This window comes from Martes martes, assembly GCF_963455335.1.
Source record: "Martes martes genome assembly, chromosome: 6".
NCBI lineage: Eukaryota > Metazoa > Chordata > Mammalia > Carnivora > Mustelidae > Martes > Martes martes.
In genome coordinates, this window is record NC_137893.1 from 5,125,077 (window position 1) to 5,147,012 (window position 21,936).

At 36.5% G+C, this 21,936-nt stretch overlaps 1 protein-coding gene across 7 annotated transcripts in view; it reads right to left on the reverse strand.

Moving 5' to 3' along the window:
- Positions 1-21,936, reverse strand: part of QKI (QKI, KH domain containing RNA binding) — a 155,421-nt gene that overhangs the window by 95,600 nt on the left and 37,885 nt on the right. For all 7 annotated transcript variants that reach the window (XM_080805705.1, XM_080805704.1, XM_080805703.1 and 4 more), the window contains exon 3: positions 202-318. In XM_080805705.1, the coding sequence (XP_080661831.1) occupies positions 202-318 (117 nt within the window). The remainder of the gene's footprint in view (positions 1-201; positions 319-21,936) is intronic.

Consider the following 21,936-nt stretch of genomic DNA (forward strand, 5'->3'; position numbering starts at 1 on the left):
TGATACCTTAGTTGGCTAAATGAAAACTCCTGATAATCAAAAGAAAAAATCATGACAACACCTTAAAAAAGTTCCAAAGTTTCAGATATGAAGTAATGTATAGTGCTTTACGCACAAAAGATCAGAATATTTTATTATTAGAACGCAAAATTATAAGTAAATTATTCATATCAAGCCTTCCCCCCATGTTCAAGGACTTACCTTCTTTTTATCCCTCATGGAGCCTTTGCCTCGGACCATTATTTTACATCCTGTTTCTGCTTCAAGCTGTTTAGCAGTAAGTCCTCTAGGTCCAAGGATTCTCCCAACAAAATTAAACTAGAAAAAAAAAAGTCACTATAATTATTCACTTGCTTGAATTTATAGCTCTTAAAATTATGTTAAAATGTATTTTTACTTTGTCAAGTTAAATGTTTTTTAATAAATCTTAGAGTACATACGAATTTCTAGCCCAGTTTGAGGACGTAATTACAAGAGCTCATTGTTCAGCATGAAGTTTCATATGTATTAACACAAAACATGAATTAGGAACATCAGTATCTATATAAAACAGGTACTATATACTGAACTGGCCAACAACATGTAATCTGAACAGAATAAACCCGTATATTAAAGAGTCTGACAAAATCTTAGATGCCTCCCAATACAAATCCTTTCCACAAAACTCTGTAATGTCAGCAGCATACAAGAAATTTTTCATTATGTTAAATAAGTACTTGTATTTTTTACAGAGATCCCTGGGAAAACTCCCTGTCTCATTTACAAAACAAGAAAATACTTTCTCTAAAGCAATTATTCAGAAGGAATAGTAGTTTTCGGTTGGCTTCCATAACACCAATGGCCAAATTTAGATTCCACTAAGTATTTCAGTCTTGAGAGTATAATATTATTTATACAATTTTATGTCAATACCTTATTTTTCTTCTTTTTTTCCATTTCTAACTTTAACTTACACTACTAGTTTTGCAAGGAGCCTTAATTCTTTCCATGAATAGGACAGTGATAAGAGTAATTGTATAAATAACTGCCATCCCTCAACAGAAACTTCTAGTACAAAGGCCAACGGGAAGCACAAACTGACTCTGAATACTGAAAAGTAAAGTTCCCTCATTCACAGGTAAACTGCACAAAAGACACAAAAGTGAGTATTTACCATCAATTCCACAAAAAAGCCATGGTAGTTTTTAATTCAGTTATCCAAACAGGTACCGATTCCTATGTTTACGGCTTCCCACCTTTTTCTTGCATTTGATCCTACTATTAGTATATCATCACGTAAAAGCAACATGCCAGCATTCGCTGCTGTAAGGGCTCCAGAAGCTAAGGCATTTCTCCAATCTTCTGTATTCCCAACAGCTTTTCACATTCCCCGCACTAAACTGCTCACCAATACTGCCACATCTCATAGGTGACAGACAAATCAAAGGAGGATAGTACACAAGTCTACCTGGGAGAAAGCACCCGTTCCTTGGGGGATTTTGATACAACTCTGTCCACACCAACCTCATAGACTGATCCTATACACACCTGATCAAGCTCTACAAGATCCCCAATTCTGAAATTTGCCTTTATATTCAAATAAAACCCCTTATCCTTTCCTCGTTCCTTGGCATATAGTACTTTATCCACCTCTTTAATCAACCCAAATCCCTGCCATCATCCATTTTTAATAACGAACGTGCTTCCAACCCAGAATCCCTTTTCTACATCTCCAATTTGAATAAACTCAAGAACTAAACTATTATTAAGTGTTTAAAAAAAACTCTTAAAGCACACATATCCCAACTGATATCCAAGCTCCAATACTGAATAATAATTAGGAATTTGAAAGTCACATCAAATAAGCCTCAATTATACAATGGAGATGATACCATCTGGCAGAGTTGTACTGAGGAGTGAATGCAGATACAGAATAATACATATAAAAGGTTCAATATATGGTCTGGCACATATAGTGGATAATCAATAGCTTACCAAGTCCACTACAAATTCACTTTTAGGAAACCTCAGACCCTCAATCAAATACCCAACTCAGTATGTCCATATAAGGCGATATGGTCCACAGCAAATTTGCCCTAGAGAACCCCAGAAAAACTTGACACTCAATCACAAAGTTCTGTAGAAAACCAGAAAGAAAAGGTGGAAATGGTACACAGAAAACCAACAAACAGGGATCTAACTTGCAGATAACAGGCTTGAGTTTTTGTCCCCATGAAGAGCACACAGCTACCTTCTCAAAGTTGACACTTCAGCTGTTCACCTCAAACTGAAGCTTGCAGTGGGTGAGCCCAGTACATGAATACGTAAGTTCGTAATTCAAATGTTCCATGCTTCAAACTTAAATACGAATAGACAAAGCAGGTTCACCAAAGACTTAAGAAGGGTAGCAAGAAAGAGGCAATACAAAAGAAAGAAGACAAGGCACCGTTCCTTGAGGAAAAGACTGCTGGTAAAGAAGATAATATCCAAAAAGAACTACTTTGTACATAATGCTGAAATATTTTCTAAAATGGCTGTATGCATTTTAAGTCCCCAAAGAAGAGGGTAAGAATCTGTTTGATCCATTTCTTCTCCAGCCCTTCTTAACAATGTTTTTTATTTTAGCCATTCTGACACACTTGCTGAATGTCTGAATTAGCATTCTCCTGATTACTAATAAAGTTCATCATTTTTTTCAAGTTTAATCGTTACTCAGATCTACACTTTTCTTGAAGCACATTTGAAGTTTCTATTTTTCTACTGTGTTTTCTTAACTGATTTTATTTTTAAGATTTTATTTATTTATTTGTCAGAAAGAGAGAGAGCAAGCAAACAGGAGGACCACCAGGCAGAGAGAGGAAGAAGCAGGCTCCCTGTGGAGCAAGGAGCCTGATGTGTGACTTGATCCCAGGACCCTGGGATCATGACCTAAGTTGAAGGCAGACACTTGATCAACTGAGCCACCCAGGCATCCGTCTTAATTGATTTCTACTTTGTGGTTTCATGCGTAACAAATACCTTTTCCCATCCTGTGGCTTGCCTCCTAGCTTTCTGGTTGTTGGTTTTTTGGTTGTTGTTGCTTTAAGATTATATATTTATTTATTTGAGAGAAAGAGAGTATGTACATAGAGGGAGAGAGAGAGAGAAGCAGACTCCCTTCTGAACAGAAAGAGAGCCGGATGGGGGGCCCAATCCCAGGACCCAGAGACTCTGACCCGAGCTGATGGCAGATGCTTTACTGACTGAGCCACCCGGGTAACCACTGCCTCCTAGTTCTTTAATGGTGTTGTAAATTGAATTTAATTGGACTGAATTAATTTTAATGTATCTCAAGTTATCGGTCTTCTCTTCATGGTTAGTGAGATCATTCCGCATCCCAAGATCAAGATATCCTTCTGTATTAACTTTTAGAAGCATTACTATTCTTTGTCCACAGTATACCACGAATTAATGTCTGTGATGGTACAGCTTTTTCTCTTTCTCTCACATGGACACCCAATTGTCCTAGCATATTTTATTGAAAAGACTATTCTTTCCCGGGGCGCCTGAGTGGCTCAGTGGGTTAAAGCCTCTGCCTTCCGCTCGGGTCATGATCCCAGGGTCCTGGGACAGAGCCCCATGTTGGGCTCTCTGCTCAGCAGGGAGCCTACTCCCTCCTCTCTCTCTCTCTGCCTGCCTCTCTGCCTACTTGTGATCTCTATCTGTCAAATAAATAAATAAAATCTTTAAAAAAAAAAAAGACTATTCTTTTCCAATTACTCTATGGTGCCATCATTGTCATAAATAACACCTATATATACTTGGGTCTATTTCTGAGTTTTCTATTTTATTACATCAATCTATTTGCTTATTCTTGCTTTAATATCACACTGTGTTAATTATTATAACTTTTTAATAAATCTCGATATGCAGTATTCCAAATTATTCTACCTTGCTCTGACTCAAGACTGTCTCAGCTACTCATTCCCTTTGTTTCTGTAAAGATTTTAAAACCAGTTGGTCAATTTCTGAAATAATACTGGTGGTAATTTTAATTTGAGGTATTACAACAGAGGCTTCAAAACCATGAGCACAGTATAATTTCTTTAGTTGGTCAGGTCTTCTTTAATTTCTATCAAGAATATGCAGAAGAAGGCTTTTTTATTTTGACTTTGCTCATTTTTGTTAGACTTATTCCTAGATATTTGGGGGTTCATTTTTGCTATTATATATATTTTTTAATTCATTTTTGTTTCTTGTATATGAACACATAACTGAATGTTCTGTATTAAACCTTAAAATCTGCAGTCTGTTTCTTCATTATCATAATTTTTCTGTAGGTACTTTTTTATTCTTTAGGTAAATAAACCTATCGCCTGCAAATAATGACTATCTTATATCCTTTCTCCTTCCCAACCATATGGCACTAGCCAATACATCTCAAGTTCAAAGTCAAAGAAGAGCCTATCATTCTTCACTTGTTCCAGATTTCAAAATTAAAATTTTCAACAGTTGACCATAAAGCTCAAAGTAATCTGTAGACTTTTTGCAGGTATAACTTTACCAGATTAAGTAAACTTCCTTTTATTTCTCCATTTGCTAAAGGTTTTTTTTCTTTATGAACCAAGAGTGGACGTTTAAATTTATCACATTTATTTACCATCTATTGAGACAACCATAATATTTCTCTTTAATTCTGTTAGTGCAGTGGATTACAATTATCGAATGTTAAACAACCTTACATTCCTAAAATAAACTTGATGCATCATCCTTTTCATAAGTTATTAATTCAGTTTGCTAGCACTCTGATGATTTTTTAAAATTTACATTCATAAATGGAATTGGCTTGTAATACCCCCTTCTCATAATATGCTTCTTCGGTTTTGGCATCAAAGTTATTCTGGCCTCAAAACGTGCTGAGGTACATTCCCTCTTTTTCTACTCTCCGGATGGGCTTTTGTAGACGTCTCATTATTTCTTCCATAAACATTGAATAGAAATCAGTGGTGAAACAACCTGGACCTAGAGTTTTTCTCTGTGCAAGGCTTTTAATTATGGATTCAGTTCTTTAATTCAGTTTTTCCAGCTTTTCATATGTCAATTTTGGTAACCTGTATTTACCTAGAAATACGTCCATATTAGTTTAAACTTTCAAATTTGCTGATGTAAGCTTAGATCTAATTTTCTTCTCAGCATCTACAGAATCTGTAGTGATGTCCCCTCTTTCATTCCTGACTGGTTATCTATGTCTTCCTTGTTCTTTATCAGTCTTCCAGTCTTTTCAAAAAATTTACTTTTGTTTTTGCTAAAGATATCTATGCCACTGCAGTGTAAACTTGTAGCTCATTTCAGCCCTCTAGTCTGGGCTAGCACTGTGTGTGACCTGCTTTTCCAGTAAAACATAGTAGGAAGAATGACATTCTTCCTACTATGTTTTACTGGAAAAGTGGAAAAGCCTAAATCTCAATGTTAGGAGTATTCGCTCTCTTAGAACCCTATTACTCCCACTTAAAGCAGCTCAGACTAACCTACTAGAGAATGAAGTGACCCAGTCATCATCAGTGTCCCAGCCCATAGCCCACAACTCACGGAAACAGAGCTGCCTAGTCAACCTATATAAGTGACTACAGATGCAGACCAGAACTACTTTGCTGAACCCAACCTAAAAAACCAGCCTGCAGAAGAGAAGCAGTATAGCTAAATAAATGATGCTTGTTTTGACATAAGTTATTGGGGTAGCTTATTATAATGCCACGAGACCCACCAGATACAATGATTCTCTTCCTTTCGTGGTTTCTTGTCTTTAATGATTTCTACTCTTAGCTTTATTATTTCCTTCCTTCTATTTCTATTGGGTTTAATGTATCTTTTTTTCAGCTTTCTGAAATGGATGCTTAGCTTACTGCACCTTATTCTTTCCTTATATACTTTTATAGCATTAGTATTCCTCTAAACTTGCTTTAGCTGCAACCCAAAGTTTTGATATGTAGTATTTCCCTTATCATTCAAATCAAATAATTGTTATTTAATATCTAAATGTTTTTCTCATTTCAAACATGAGATTTCCTAATCATCTGCCATTGATTTCTAACTTCTACATTATAATCAGAACACATACTGTGCAGAATATTAATCATGCATTGTTTGTTCAGAGTTTTCACTATAGCATACGGTCAATTTTTCTAAATATTTCATAGGTGCCCCCCCAAAAATGCAAATTCTTCCATGATTACATCTATTTCTCCATGTAGTTCTATTCTGCCTTTATTATACACTGTTATTTGATATATACGAATTTTAAATTATTGTAGCCTTTTACCAATACTATTATAAAATGGCCCTCTATCTCCAGAAATACCTTCTGCCATTTAGCCTATAGATATTCAAATAGGTAAAAATTTTTTGTTTTTCGAAGTGTTATCTTTCTTGAACCTATTACTTTCAATCTTTTATTATCCTTGTATTTTAAACATGTCTTCTTTAAACAGCATCTAGATGAGTCTGTTTCTTCACCAATCTTGTAATCCTTGAATTTTAACTGGAACACTGAGCCCATTTACATTGTGATTTATATCTACCGTCTTACTAAAGTGCTTTCTACAGGCCAATCCTCCTCTATGTTCCTTTTTGTTTTTTTTTTTCTTTGTGGGGAGGGGGGATCAGGGACACAGAAAAAATGAGCATGTTTTTTCCTTTATTTTTCCTATTAGCCTGAAAGTTACATGTTTATGCTAGACATGCCATCACTGAATTGTCCAACACTAATGTTATTTTGTACTTTTACCCTCTTCCCATACAATGCAAGGACTCCAGACTATTCAACACCATTTATTCTAATTCAGTTTATATGCCATTGTTTTTCTAAATTTTGTATGTATTTTTAACTCAACAGATCATCCTGTACAAATAATGTGCATTTCTTTTACCCACACATTTACCATTTTCATTGCTCTTTATTACTTTCTGTATCTTCAGTTTTCCAAAGAAGATCATGTTTCTCCTTCCTAAAAAACACCTTTAAGTACTGCTTTTAGTGAACATCTTCTGGTAATGTAGTCTCTCATTTTTTTCCTCATCTGAAATTATCTTATTTTTGATGGATACTGAATTCTACTTGAACAGTTATTTTCTTTCAACACCTTAAAGACCCTTTACTTTGTCTCCTGTTTTCTTCCGTCATACTTCTGAAAAATGAGCTATTGAGTCCTGACTATGGCTCCTCTAAAGGTAATCTTTTCCCTCATTCACTGCTTTTACGATTTCTTCAACGTTAGTTTTCAAAAGTTTTACTATGACGTGCCTAGGAATGACTTTTGTTTTACAATTCAGTTTCACAAAACTCTGACTTTACTGCTTTTGCTATTAAAGTTCTCAGACGCACTCCTTTCAAACACTGCTTCTGTGCCATTCTCTCTTCTTCTAAAACTCCCAACTACATACATTAGACTTTTCTCACTTTCATTTTTCAGTTTTTATATCCCTCTCCCTCTCCACGCTGAGTATTTTCTTCTGAGCTACCTTCCAAGTTCACGAATTCTCTCTTCAAATGCTTCTATAATCTTCTGGTAAACCTGTTAATTCCAGTTAAGGAATTTTTCCAGTTCAATTTTTCTTTTACAGTTCCCATTTCCCTGCCGTATTTCTCTAACTTATCTTTTGTCTCCTTCTACATACTAAGCATAGCTCTTATAAAATCTAAGTCTGATATACCTAGAGTCCCTGTGGATTTATTTTTATTATTTTGTTGTTTCTTCAGATTTTTGCAAATGTCATCCTATCTTCTTATGATTTGGGTTATTTTCTACTGGGTGCCAGACACTGTACTTACCACAGCTTACAAAAATAATATAAGGCCCAAAATGACCTTACCTTCTTCCACAAAGGATATGCATCAGCTTTTCCCAGGGACGTTCTATTACTAACAATCCAAGATCACCTCTTAAAACAATTAGATGCTGACACACACTATCTGTGAGAACCTCCAAAATTCTGGTTCACTTTTACTCCTGTAATTCATACCCATCGACACCCCTCCCCCAAGCAAAGACTAGAGATGGGGAAGAGTCCATATAGATGGGTTACAAATTTCAACTTCTGTCCCCCAAAGTTCAGCCTTTCCGCTGTCCTCTCCAGATTTAGAAAACATACCCAGTGAAAGGTTTCTAAAAGCCAGACTTATATCCTTGATTATCTGCCCTCGATCTTCCTGGGGCTCTGATAAGTTCAAGCAAATGTTTCTTTGTCTTGTGTCCTATTTTACTGGAATTGCTCTGAATTTCTAGCTCCAAATCTACTAGCTGGTCTGAATTACCCTGTTAGCCCTTAGAACAGAGAAGTCCACGGCATTTTTAAAGATGTTGCTTGCCTTCTAACCTAAAGAGATTGAGAACTAACATAATTTCAGGCAGTATGGGGTAAAAATATATCAGAATGAGAGTCTGAGGAAGAGAAATAAGGCACATACCACAGAAAGTCTATCTGCAAGCCTGGCCCTATGCTGACTATTCCTACTTACCTGCTACTTCCTAACTCTACCTTTTTCTTACTTATTTGAGAGCGATAAAGAAAGACAGAGAGAGAGAATGAGCAGGGGAGGGGCAGAGAGAAAAGATGACTCCTTGCTACGCAGGGAGCCTGAAGAGGGGCTAGATCCCATGACCTGAGCTGAAGGCAGACACTTAACTGACTGAGCCACCCAGGCACGCCCCCTAACTCTACCTTTTTATACACACAAATTCCTTAAAACTTCACGCCCCTCATCCCCTCAAAACAGCATGAACAGAGACAAGAATCTGCACATCTCACTTTCCCTCTTTTTGTTTAGTTTTTTTTTTTTTTTAGTACAACATTTTTAAATTTAACTCACTAAAACATTTATTCAAGGTCTGCTATGTGATAGAGTAAAAGAGATGCTAGGGATTTAAAAAAGAAGAAAAAAGGAAGAAGTGGAGGAAGAGGAGAAACTCTCCCTGCTCTCATGAAATCTGTGAAAATGCTGTCACTCTATGTGTTACCTTGACTGTTTCTTAAAATAAGTGGCCTTGTCAGCTCTTAATCTCTCTCAGTAATAGTTGTGCTCTATACAGATCCTTTTCCAAGGCAACTCATGTACTGGATATACAAATGGAAAAGAATGTCTAGAAAAATACATTAATAAACAGAGATAACTTAGTGCTTCAAATAAGTAATACATAATTATTTTTTATTTGTGTTCTTTGTCAAACTGCTTGGCATAAACTTCGTGACACACACTTAGAAGACCCTTTCTGACACATCCTATTCTTTCACTTATTAAACCTTTTCTGCCAGAACCACAGGGTTATGATTACACAGTCTTCTACCACAACTAAGTAATCCTCACAATTATCTAAATAGGAAATGCTTTAAAACCAGTCAAAACCAATATATTAAAACTGCAAAACAAAATTTTCCTAACCTAAAAAATGAAACAATCTCTACTGCCCCAAAACCAACAAACAGCTCAAGTGTGTTAAAGTGCATACCACTGGGATTCTAACACAATTGAAACTGTCAAGGTCATCCTCCTCAAAATGCTGTAAGAATTAAAAAAAAAAAAAAATTATCATAGCAGCTGCTTTGTCTACTGCAACCAATCTCCAAGTTAATATCGTTTGCCTTGCATTACAATTCATTCTGTGTTGATTTATCATGCTAGTTCTGCAGCTTCATTCAATTAAAACAATGTCACAATACAGTCAAAGAAAATCATTTCAAACAGCCCAAGTTAACTGCAACTTTGAAGGCCAAAAAAGGGAAAGAAAGAAAGAAGAAGAGACATTCATTAACCCCACTGTTTAAGTACAGACCTTCTCTATGGCTCACCAATTCTATTTCTGCCCAATGGCATGTTATTTTCTGAAGAAGAGGTTAACAACAATCATGTCTAATGCTATTAGTTGCTGCTCACTTCATTTTAAATAGAAATGACAGATTTTTCACAATGACAAAATAGAAAGTAATATGGCAAATCTTTCCATTAACCTTTTAAGAAATCTACAATTAAAGATAAAATCTTCTGTCAAACACGTAACTAATAAAACACGGCTTTCCAAAAGCATTTCAGTGAAACACTAAGAGGTGTTAAAGAGCAATTTCTGCTTAAAATTTTATAAAAATAAATTTTAAAAGAACATGTACTTCTTTGCCTTTTATTTTGCATAACAGATTGATAATCTTTTTAAATACTGTTTCTGGTGCTTCTACAGTGTAAGACACCTTACAACCTTATATTGTGTTTCATATATGACATAGTAGGCATGAAACACACACACAAATGTGTATTTGTTGAACGCTTTCTCTTAGGAAGTAACAAAAAATATACCAACTCTAAAGCAGTCAACATTAGTGAGCTTATCTTATGCAAATATGTTAAGAGGAAAGAAGAGTCATGGTATTTTGGCAGTACAACTGGTTTTATTTTAAAATACCAGAATGGGGACACCTGGGTGGCTTAGTCAGTTATACATCCGACTCTTAATTTTGGCTCAGTCATGATCTCAGGGTTGTGAGATTGAGTCCCAAGTTGGGCTCTGGTGCTGGGCATGGAGGGTGCTTGGGATTCTCTCCCTCTACTCCTCCCTCACAATGCATATTCTTTCCCCACCCTTAAAAATATATAAATAAAATAAAATAAAATACCAAAATGATATTTTGTTTGTTTTCCTGATTAGCTCTAGACTTATCGCACTTAAAGAGAAAATATTAATACAGATTAAATTTGAAAGTTTGCTGTGTCTATAGTCATTCACCACGAATAGCACAATGTTCTTTCAGTATTCAGAAACCATTATCCGATGCAGCAAAGCTGCTCCTGTCATTTAGGAACAAATGAAGTTTCAACATGTCTTTTGATTTTCATGTTCATCTACTTATTAACACAAATGCAGAAACCAACCAATATTCATGTCAGAACTATACTCACTTATCAACTCAAACATAGGTTTTAGCCAGAGATACAAAAGTTCAGCAAAAATCAACAAAAGCATTGTGTAAAACACATACAAACACACTCCAAAAGCAAAAAAATAGATTGAATATATCAAAATGTCTTGTGCTGGGGTGTCTGGGTAGCTCAGGGGGTTAAGCCTTCGGCTCAGGTCGTGATCTCAGGGCCCTGGGATGGAGCCCCGCATCGGGCTCTCTGCTCAGCGGGGAGCCTGCTTCCCTGCCCCCGCCTGCTCTCTACTTGTGATCTCTCTCTCTCTCTTCTGTCAAGTAAATAAATGAAATCTTTAAAAAAAAAAAAAAAAAAAAAAGTCTTGCGCTTTTGGGGAAGATATATGTCTTATCCCTTTTCCATCTCCATATTAATTCTAGACAAGCAGCCAGTAAGTCTTCTTACGCTACACAATAATTATTACAGGAACCATTTTGTAAATCTTCATATATTAGGCCTTTATAATCATCTTCTACTAATGGCACAATTCTATGTAAGAAAAGGCATTTGTACCAGCAGATGTAAGGGTGGGGGAAACAGGGACTAGTAATAACTAAAATATGAAATCTGTGGCATATAAAATGTATATAACCTAAATTTTAGGAAATCTTCATTATTTGAGCATAGAAAAAATTGGGAAAGAAGCTGAAACCACTCTGAAAACAAACTCATGATTAGTAAAACAGATGATTATTTTTCTAGAAGCTAAATCATAATAACTGCATTGGAAAACAAATATTATTTAAGCAATTAAAATAAAAATATGAAAGCCAACAAGAGTTTTATGACACAAGTAAATGACACAAGAGTTTTAGGACATAATTTTTGACAGTGTAAAGTCCAAACTCTTATACACAAGGCTCTTTAAAAAGTCTCTAACTACTTTTTAAACCTTTGTTTTTGCTGTTACCTGCATGTTTAGCCACATAATTCACTGTCCTATAAAAAAATGGGGAGTACTTTTTTTTAAAGGCAGATACTTTTAATTTTTCTTTCCTGAAACACCTTTCTTTCTCCTTCCCTCCCTCAAAACATGTCAAATCCTCCTCAACATACAATACTGAATTCAAATGTTCCTCTGCCTGTGATTTTCTGAATTCTCTGATTCCTAGAGACAGTTGTTTTCCTCTCCAAAGTGAGGATGTTAGAGCACTATATAAGCACCCCTCTCACAGCCCCTACCACATGATATGCAAGGATGTACATACATGTCTCTTGCAGATCATCCCATGAGCCAGAAACCAGTACCTGGTCCTTTTTATTATTATTTTTCACCCACAGTGCCTCACACAATATACAGCACACAGACAAAGCTATTATTTATTCAATTATTGGCTAATACAATTTAAAAGCGTTCACAGAAATCATGTAGTGATTTTTTCATTCTCATGGTAAAAAATCAAATCACTAAGTCATATGCAGCACAGGAACTCTTCCAAATTTCAGAAATTTCTCAAATAAGCCTGATGGACTGATCTCAGGATAAATTCCAAATGACAAAACCAATGATGTCACAGAAACAAAATGCTATCTGCACTTTCCATTTCAATATGGAAATATCATGAGTGCAATGACTAGGTCATTCAACATCTCCTAGGTGCTGACTACACTGAAGTATGTTTTATTATGAGTGTTCTAGTATGAACTAGCTTCTATGCTCAGCACTTTATGTGCATTAAGTCACTTCATCCTCATAACACTGCTGAAAGACAGTTACCATTATCATTAATGTTTAATACATGAGAGGTGACAAGAGTAGCTAGGCCCAATCCTAGAACACCTAGGTTGCATACAGAGTTTGGACACTTAATTAGTACAGTGTAATGCCCCTCTTCTAAAGACCTAAAAACTATACATCCTAATCACACCAGAAACTCACGTTTAGTTTTCGCATTCAAAACGTCTGGTAAAACATTTATAAAAACTCTCTTCAGATTCAGGTTTACTTTCAGAGTCCAGCTGTGTTTTTTTAAATAAGTTCTTCTCCACTTAAATCTCAAAAAATTTAGGATTACTGTACCACTGTTACATAATCACACCTTGATATTTTCATCTTTTACTGACTGGGATCACTGCCTTAACAATCATGACATACATCCTTCTTAGCATAACTGAACCTTTTATAGGAATGAAAACCTTTATGTTTTTATTACTTCATCCACTTATTTCAATAAAAAATATGGTAATTTCAAAAAAGAGAAAGAGAAGAATATGATTATCTGAGTCAAAACTGAGCTTACAAGTGTGACTTCAAACCCAGAAGATGAGTCTAGGAGATTAAATATATAGTTCTGACCATGGATTACAAATGCTATCTAAGGCTCTTTGAAATGGATTGAAATTTTGCTGCGTAAGTATTATCAACCTCATACACTATTTCAAAATTATTAATTCAGCCCTTAAAGTGACCTGCTTTCTTTGGCACAAATTTCAGTCACATGTGATAACTGTCTTTTATACCACCCTGGTTCAATGTTCCCACATTGTTAAGAACAATGAGGCTTAGAGAGAGTGTTAATTATTTCTTTTGTTAACAGAGTATGTTTTTGATGTTATTCTTGGTTTCTCTATAATAGTAAATTATAAAATCTTGCCCTGTATTCTCTACTTTAAATAAACAGCACCACTACCAAAGCCCTCTCTCATTCTTAGCCTCCACATATAACAGACTAAAAAATCTTAGTTTTCATTATTTAACCTGTTGCCTATTCTTAATTTCAACCTCACTGCCTTAGTTCAGGTCCTTGTTACTGTATAACAGGATTATGGCCATAACAGATACTATGAGGGCAAGAATTGCCAACTTTTCATATTATTGTGCCTGGTGCCTAGCACAGGTCACACAGAAGTCTGAAATAAAAGAATGATGCCAAAATTTTACTGGTTTGTACTCAGATCTCTTCAGTCTTCATGCTTTTAATTACTTTTCAAATTTTCACTTTCTCTTTTGTTTTAATCTGTTAAAATTGCAAATTTATACGGCTTTCATACAATTTATAAATAAAAAGAGACTAATCAATCATTGTTCTCTAACCCCAAAGAATACAATACAGATACACTTCTTTTAAAGCTTAATCAATTCCTTACAAAATAGTTAAAAAAAAAAAATTATCACACCAATATGAAACATGGAGATGGCCAAGGTCACGCTAGGTAGGCTGCTTACCTGATGATACTGTTTTTGGACTTGGGGAAAACAGTTTTCTACGGTAGGTCAAAACGAGATTTCAGGAAGTGCCTAATTTACTTACGAACTACTTGTTTTAAAGGGCTGAATTTATTAAGACATACAATGCTTTCCCAATGAAATAATTAACTGAATTTAGCTCTAAGGCTACTTGCTGAAATGGCTGATTGCAATGTTCTTAGAGTAAAGCTAAGGCAGGTTCCGTTGAAAACTAGTTTTCCGCTGAAATTCAACCCAAAAGTTAAGTATAAATGCTGAGTTCATTCACTCATAAAATAAATTTAGGTCTTCTACTATAAGCAAGCACTAAGATGGGTGGTCAAGCTCAAGTGATAGAACCTTCAACTACCCCAAAGCCCATTTTGTTTGCCGATTTTGGAGGGAAGAGGGTTAGAATTAGGAAGATTGTATTACTGACTGCATCACTCAATTCCAGGGGGCCATGCTATCTCAAAATGGGCCAACAGTCTATCCACATCTCAAACTTTCCTTTAATAGCTAAGAGAAACACTTCGATGTTTCTGGAATATGAATAGCCCTGGGAATCTGGTTTCTCTCCAATTTTTATTACATTCCTTTGGTTATTTCAGGGACAATCTTAGAGATATGGAGGTTAGATATCAGTGATAAGGTTCTGAACTGACTGAGAAGTCTCTTACAACAATAATTTCACCGTATCAGATCCTAAGAAACTCTTTCTGGATAAATCACAGACAAAACGTTTTCTCTCAGGTGGGCCTGGAAAACACTTGCTTACAAGTAATAATCCCCTAAAAGCAAACCTGTTTTCAAATCTATTCTGAATACTAGTTCTTCTTAAATATTAAAATGTATTACCTAAATAAAGCTTAAAAATTTAAGACTCTGAGAAGGCTTATTATTTTTAAAATTGTTAAACTTTGAGAAAACCTGAGGCAAACAAAATTTATTGTTTTCAGAATGTCTTGAAATCCTTTTTCAAATAACTTCTATTAGCAACCTAAGAAATTTTAATATACCTCAGGCCCTAAGAACCCTAATTAAATATTTGATACACAGTGGGCCTTAATATGCCCTTGTAGAGTAAAATAAAAAGGAAACTTCCAAATCAAAACTAGAAAGACAGAAGTCATGAAACTAACCCTCACTAAATTATCTGTTTAAAGTTCAAAGTCAACTGTTAACAGTTTCTCTACCTAAAACATAAAGATACGCTCACTTTCATCAAACAGCACTGCTAAATTAAAAACTCCAACAGGTTAATATATAATCTGAAATATTTCACAGCTCTACTCGATATTCCTAAAAATCAGCAATCGATCATTAATAGTTTAACATGTAAACTATCAGAGAGGTAGAGATATGCAGATCTTACTTTTGCTTTACATTTCATTCATAATTAAGATCATATATAGGCAAAAATTAAGCCTTAACCTAGGTAATGAAAAAGGAGACTTTGCAGATTATTAAATTTGGATTTAATGTTCATTTGTTTCTCAAGAGAACAAAGGCGAAAGTAGTTTATATGAAGACTCTCGAAGATCTTGATTAATTCTTTCAACAAATAAGGAAGCCACAATAGTCAAAGGAGCAATGGCCTAACGAAAGGTAACTGCACTGACGCCTGTTCTCCTCAAAGCCCATTCCAAACAAATGCCAGTTCAACAGCCAATGTGCAAGAGACAACCCTGAGAAATAGGAAAAAATCAACAATCTTACGCTATATACTAAATCAGAAGCTGTGACTAGCCAAATTTAGGAAAACTGAATTGAAAGGCAACTTAAAACTCTTGCTCCACCATTAACACAGACTATTCCTATGAGACTACAGGAAGTGATAAGCAATATTATAAACCTATATTATTAATTACAGTTGCCAGGCTGGGATCCTTCTTGGAAAAAATATTTGAAAATTCATTTATCTCAGCTCCCTGCTCAGCAGGGAGTCTGCTTCTCCCTCTCCCTCTCCCCTTCCCCAGTCCCTGCATGTTCTCTCTCACTCTCTCTCAAATAAATAGAATCTTTTAAAAAAAATGAAAATGCATTTAACCATCTTACAAACCTCTGACAAGGATCATCATAACAGCCTACACCCAAGACATACATTTCAAAGCTATAATCATTAAAAACAAACCCATTTTAAAAATGTAAAAAAATCAGTTATCTTCATATTTAATATTTAGAGAAAGTTTCACTAATTTCATATCACATCCTAAGCAAAGAGTTTATTAGCAATCTAATCTGTTCATGTGTGTACTATACAACTAATATCCCTAACAGCTAGACCTTCACAATATTTGGGGACTTATCTACCACCGAGGCTAATCCTATAAAACAGTATCTCACAACTCAAAATTGAATAACTAGACAAACTTAATGAGAGAATTATTACGGACTCATTGAAACATAACATCTTCTATTTATATCAATCAGAGTTAACTTCATTCGCATACCGCTTTGTAAGATCTCCATGGATTCGGACAAGTCCTTAATAACTTAACCAGCCAAATTACCAGTTTGATGGCCTACGTTTAACTTTAATCTTCTTCATGTCTGTCACTTTATGAATGTACAATAAACTTATATTTTTTTAAGACCTTTTATTTATTTAACAGACAGAGATCACAAGTAGGCAGAGAGGCAGGCAGAGAGAGAGGAGGAAGCAGGCTCCCTGCCAAGCAGAGAGCCCGATGCGGGGCTCGATCCCAGGACCCTGAGATCATGACCTGAGCTGAAGGCAGAGGCTTTAATCCACTGAGCCACCCAGGTGCCCCTAAACTTACATATTCTTGAATGATTTAATATAATATATGTTATTTTTCCTTCAAGACTGTGGACTTCTTCAAGGACAGGAAATTTTTTTCATGTTCGTGATCACAAGAACCATACTGAGTACAGTATCAGATGCCATACATTTGTTACCTTTATTCTTCCAAACAATTTTATGAGGTGGACCTTATAATTTAATGAACAAGGGAACAGATTCTAAAAAGTTAACATGATACCTCAAAGCCAATATGACAGTATAGACTATTTCTCAGCAAGTATTTATTCCAGTCCCCTTCTCACTATGGACTGAATGGCCTGTCAATGCAGTTTCTTAATTTCAGTGCTACTGACATTTGGGGTAAGATAATCATTTGTTGTGAAGGGGCTTCCCTGTTCATTTTAAGATGTTCAGCAATATCCTTGGCATTTACATACTAGATGCCACCAGTATCTCCACTCCCTGTAGTTTTGCCGACCCAGTATATCTCCAGATACTGTCAAATTCTGAGAGGGGCAAAATCATCCACAGTGGACAATCACTGGGCTAATGGATTGTTAGCAGACAGGAGCAGAGGCCTTACACATGCTTAAGCAGTTTCGTTTGGCTCTGGTACTCCAGGGCCCTGCCATGAGAAGAGCATGCTCCTACCAGCTGCTGTCCCGTCAGACTGAGCCCAGCAAGAACACAAGAGCTAAACTCACCGGCAGCTGGCATAGGTCAAATTCAGCTAAGCCTAATCAGTAGAATCTCAGCCACCATACAGTAAAGGCTAAACAGCACAAAAACCAATGCTTGTTATATTAAGCCAGTAAGTTTTAGAGTAGTTTATTATGGTGTATTATTATGGCAACTGTTGACAAATACAGCCATAAGGGAGTAAAGCCAAGATTCAAAACTGAGGTCTGTCTGGCTCAAAAACCCACTATTACCCAACTATGTCAAAGAGTTTCTCAACAGAACTAATATCCCCACCTCCAGGATGTGTTTGGTACACAGCAGAGATGCAATAAAAGTTTGCTTTGTTAATAAATAAATACTGAATGTGAATTTTTAGCCAATTTTCAGTTCATCTTCAATATGCTACTCTTATACCTCCAAACTAACACTTTTATAAAATAAGTTGCTATGTGCAGATGCAAAGGACAAGTTTAAAATAAAAGTTTAGCATTATTTGAAAGAGTGAGGCTTTCACACAGATACGCACAACAAATATTTATTGTACATCTACCATTCACCAGACACCATTCTAGGCAGTGAGAATACAAGAGACAAAATCCCCACCCTCATGGACCTTGCATTCTGGTTAACACTGACACAGTGTAACGACATTTTCCAAGTGCTTCATGTGTATTAACTCACTTCTTCTAATTCCTTGTATACCTGTGAGAGACTTACTACCTCCTTATATAGGTGGGAAAATGGAGAACCATAAATGACAAGTAATTTGCCCAAAGTTACAAAGTTGGCAGAGCCAGTCAAGGGTCTGGGTTTGCATCCATACTTTTTAAACTACTATGTCATATGCCCCTTCAAAGCTCTAATAACAAGCAGGGACACCTGGGTGGCACAATCAGCTGAGTGTCTGACTCTTGGTTTTCGCTCCGGTGGAGATCTCAGGGACACGAGACTGAGCCAGGCATCAGACCCCGAGCCCAGTGCAAGTCTGCTTAAGAGTCTCTCTCCCCTTCCCCCCCTGCCCACACTCCCCACCAGGTTCACGTGCATGTGCGCGCACGGTCTCTCTCTCTCTAAAATAAATGTAAAATAATAAAAGCCATTTGAGTCAAATAGGATGAATTCACAAAATCAAACCTATATACAAATGGTGTGGGTGGAAGAGAACCATATGATTATCTCTAAGATACAGAAAGTGAAGAAAAGCAGGAAAAGGAAGAATGCATCTTTTTTTCCACTGTGGCCAATATCTAATTCATAATTTTGAAATAAATCTTTTCCCATATTGCCAAAATCTGATTCCCCTGTTTTATTTGAGAACTATTTCCTTTTTTTCAAAAGGTGACATAAAGTTCCTAATACAGAGCACAAAACAGTTACTACTCATTTGGTATATATTAATAACCTCAAAGGAAAATAATTCTTAAAATCTTGTAACAAATATTAACTTTTTTACTTTTTCAGAGAGAGAGAGCATGCCCACACATGTGAGCTTGGGGGCGGGGGGGGGGGGAGTGGGCAAAGGGAAAGGGAGAAAGAAAATCTTAAGCAGACACCATGCCCAGCACGGAGCCCAAGGCAGGGCTCAATCTCAGGACCCTGAGATCATGACCTGAGCCAAAACCAAGAGTTGGACGCGTAAGCCACCCAGGCACCACAATTAACTTAATTCTTATAATAGAACTCTTGTATTAAATATACCTTAAATTCCTGTAACAAATTTAAAATTAAGGTATTGAAAAAATTACCTGTAATTTTTTAAAACAATGGTTTTAAATCCATGTCAATCCTCTTACGAATTATAACTAAATTTCTCATTTTAAAAGCTTTGTTAAAATAGATATTGTTGGGTGCCAAAAGTCATCCACAATTCATAAACCCACCTACCTATTTGATATGCCCACACCTGGACATCTGACTTCAAACTCAACATGGCTACATCAGAACTGCTGAATCCCCACCTGCCCGATGGGCTCCTGCCTCAGTCTTTCTATCTTAGGAACTGGTAATTCTGTTCCTCCCTCTGATCAAAACCTGCAAGTTACTCCTGACTTCCCTTCACACTCTATACCCCACGTATCAGCAAATGCTACTGGCTCTAAGTTAATAATCTATGCAGGATCCAAGAATTTTTTTTTTTTAAATAAAGATTTTATTATTTATTTATTATTTGAGAGAGAGTGAGTGCACGAGGAGGAGTAGGGCCAGAAGGAGAAGCAAACTCCTCAATGAGCAGGGAGACTTGCTCCTGGAACTTGATCAGAACTTGATCCTAGAACTCCAGGATCATGACCCGAGCCAAAGGCAGTCGCTTAACCCACTGAGCCACCCAGGAACCAAGAATTTCTAAGTCCTCTTGTTCAAGTTTCTCTTCTACTCCCTAAACTGGTGTCCCATTGTCCACAGCAACCAGAATGAATCTATTAAAACCGAACTCAGCCCATTATCACTCTTCAGCTCAAAACATCTGAATGGCTTCCCACTTCACTCAGAATAATATCTGGAATCCCTACAGGGGCTCACAGCCCCTACATAAGATGGCCCCTCTGCTAACTCTCTAATCTTGTATCTTACCACACTTCCCAAGCACACTCATGCCTCAGGAATTACACATGCTGCTCACTCTGCCTGGAATGTTCTTCCCCCAGATAATTTTCATGCCTTTCTCCCCATCACGTCAGTCATGTCTCTGCATTCCCTCCATCTTCTAAGAGATAATTTTACTATAAATACACAGTCATCATTTATATGCTTAGCCCACCTTATTTTTTTCAATAGCACTGACTGCACTTAAAGTAAATATTCATTTGTTCATTTTCCATCTCTGCCACTGCACTGTTTGCTCCACAAGAGCAGAGGTACTGTTTAATTCACCACTATACCCACCTCCTGAACAATCCTTGGCAAAAGAACCACCTGTTAGCCCCACTTATTCTGATGATAAACAAGTAAGAGCAGTGCTCCTCAAACTTTAACATGCACCATAATCACTGACAGGGCTTGGAAGGCAGATTGCGAGGCCTCAGCCCTCGGGTTTCTGATTCAACTAGTCTGGGGTAGGGCTTGAACATTTATAAGTTCCCAGAAGGCATGGATACCATAGTCTGGAGACCACATATTGAAATCCACTGACCTGGACAATGTTATACCGCCTAACAGCTGTCAGCAACAGGAGCTGACCATGGCAATGAATCTCAACTGGTGGAAGAAAGACAGGAACAGAGTGCAAAGTTACCTACTACTGAACCCACGCTATGAAATATATCTCTTCTCACTTAGAGGATTATATCAAACATGCCTTTTAAATAATGCAATATAAATATTACCTTCCCTGAACAGGATTTTTTCCAGAAGAATGCAGACCAAGCAGACCAAGATTATTTTCTCTAACAACATCTTATGCTCTTATGTATTCTGTGTTAATGACTAGTGCTGAAACTTTATCTTTTTTTTTTTTAATTAATTTAATGTCTTGCCAATTTGTGTGTATCTCAGGGATGCAAGGGTGGTTTTTTGTTTGTTTGTTTTAAGATTGTATTTATTTATTTGACACAGAGAGAGATCACAAGTAGACAGGCAGGCAGAGAGAGAGGGGGGAAGCAGGCTCCCTGCTGGGCAGAGAGCCCGATGCGGGGCTCGATCCCAGGACCCTGGGATCATGACCTGAGCCGAAGGCAGAGGCCTCAACCCGCTGAACCACCCAGGCGCCCCTGAAACTTTATCTCTGAAACCAACAGATGAGAAGGCTGATATCCTTTAGGAGATAATGAAACACCAAACAGCAGTAGACACCAACTGGAATAGCTGCCAAATCATAATTTCCCATCTCTAGGAATCATTCCAGTCATCGAGGGTGGGACCAGAGTAATCATGTCTAGGTTTTATTAGTTAACCTTCCATCTTCAGTCATGGCAGACTGGTCCAAAACACATTTTCTCTGCTAAGAATCTGAAGTTTGAAGATCAAGTGTAGGAGGCACTGAAATCAAATTATGTTAAAAGCAAGGGTCTCAAAGAAAAGGCTGAATTCCTAGTGCTACAGTTCTCAAAGCTGTATCTTGTATCATGGCCCCTGTCTTACAGGAGGCTTTGTTCTCCAGCCACTTCCTTTAATCCTATGATACCCAATTACCTTCCAACAAACTCCTTGCCTACATTATCCAGAATTGTTTATATATGTGCAACCAAAAATACTTACAAAGTAAATGCATTAGCCTTAAAGAAATTTGTATTAGAAATGCAACTTGTGGAATGTCAAAGCTTTTTTCCATTAATCCAACTTAAGACATTTATATTCCAACTTTAGACAAGCAGACTGTCCATATAATCAATGAATCTTACAATATACAATCACATTTTGACCTCACAATACCAATTCCTTTTTGCAAAATCAGAATAGTTTTTGCTTTCA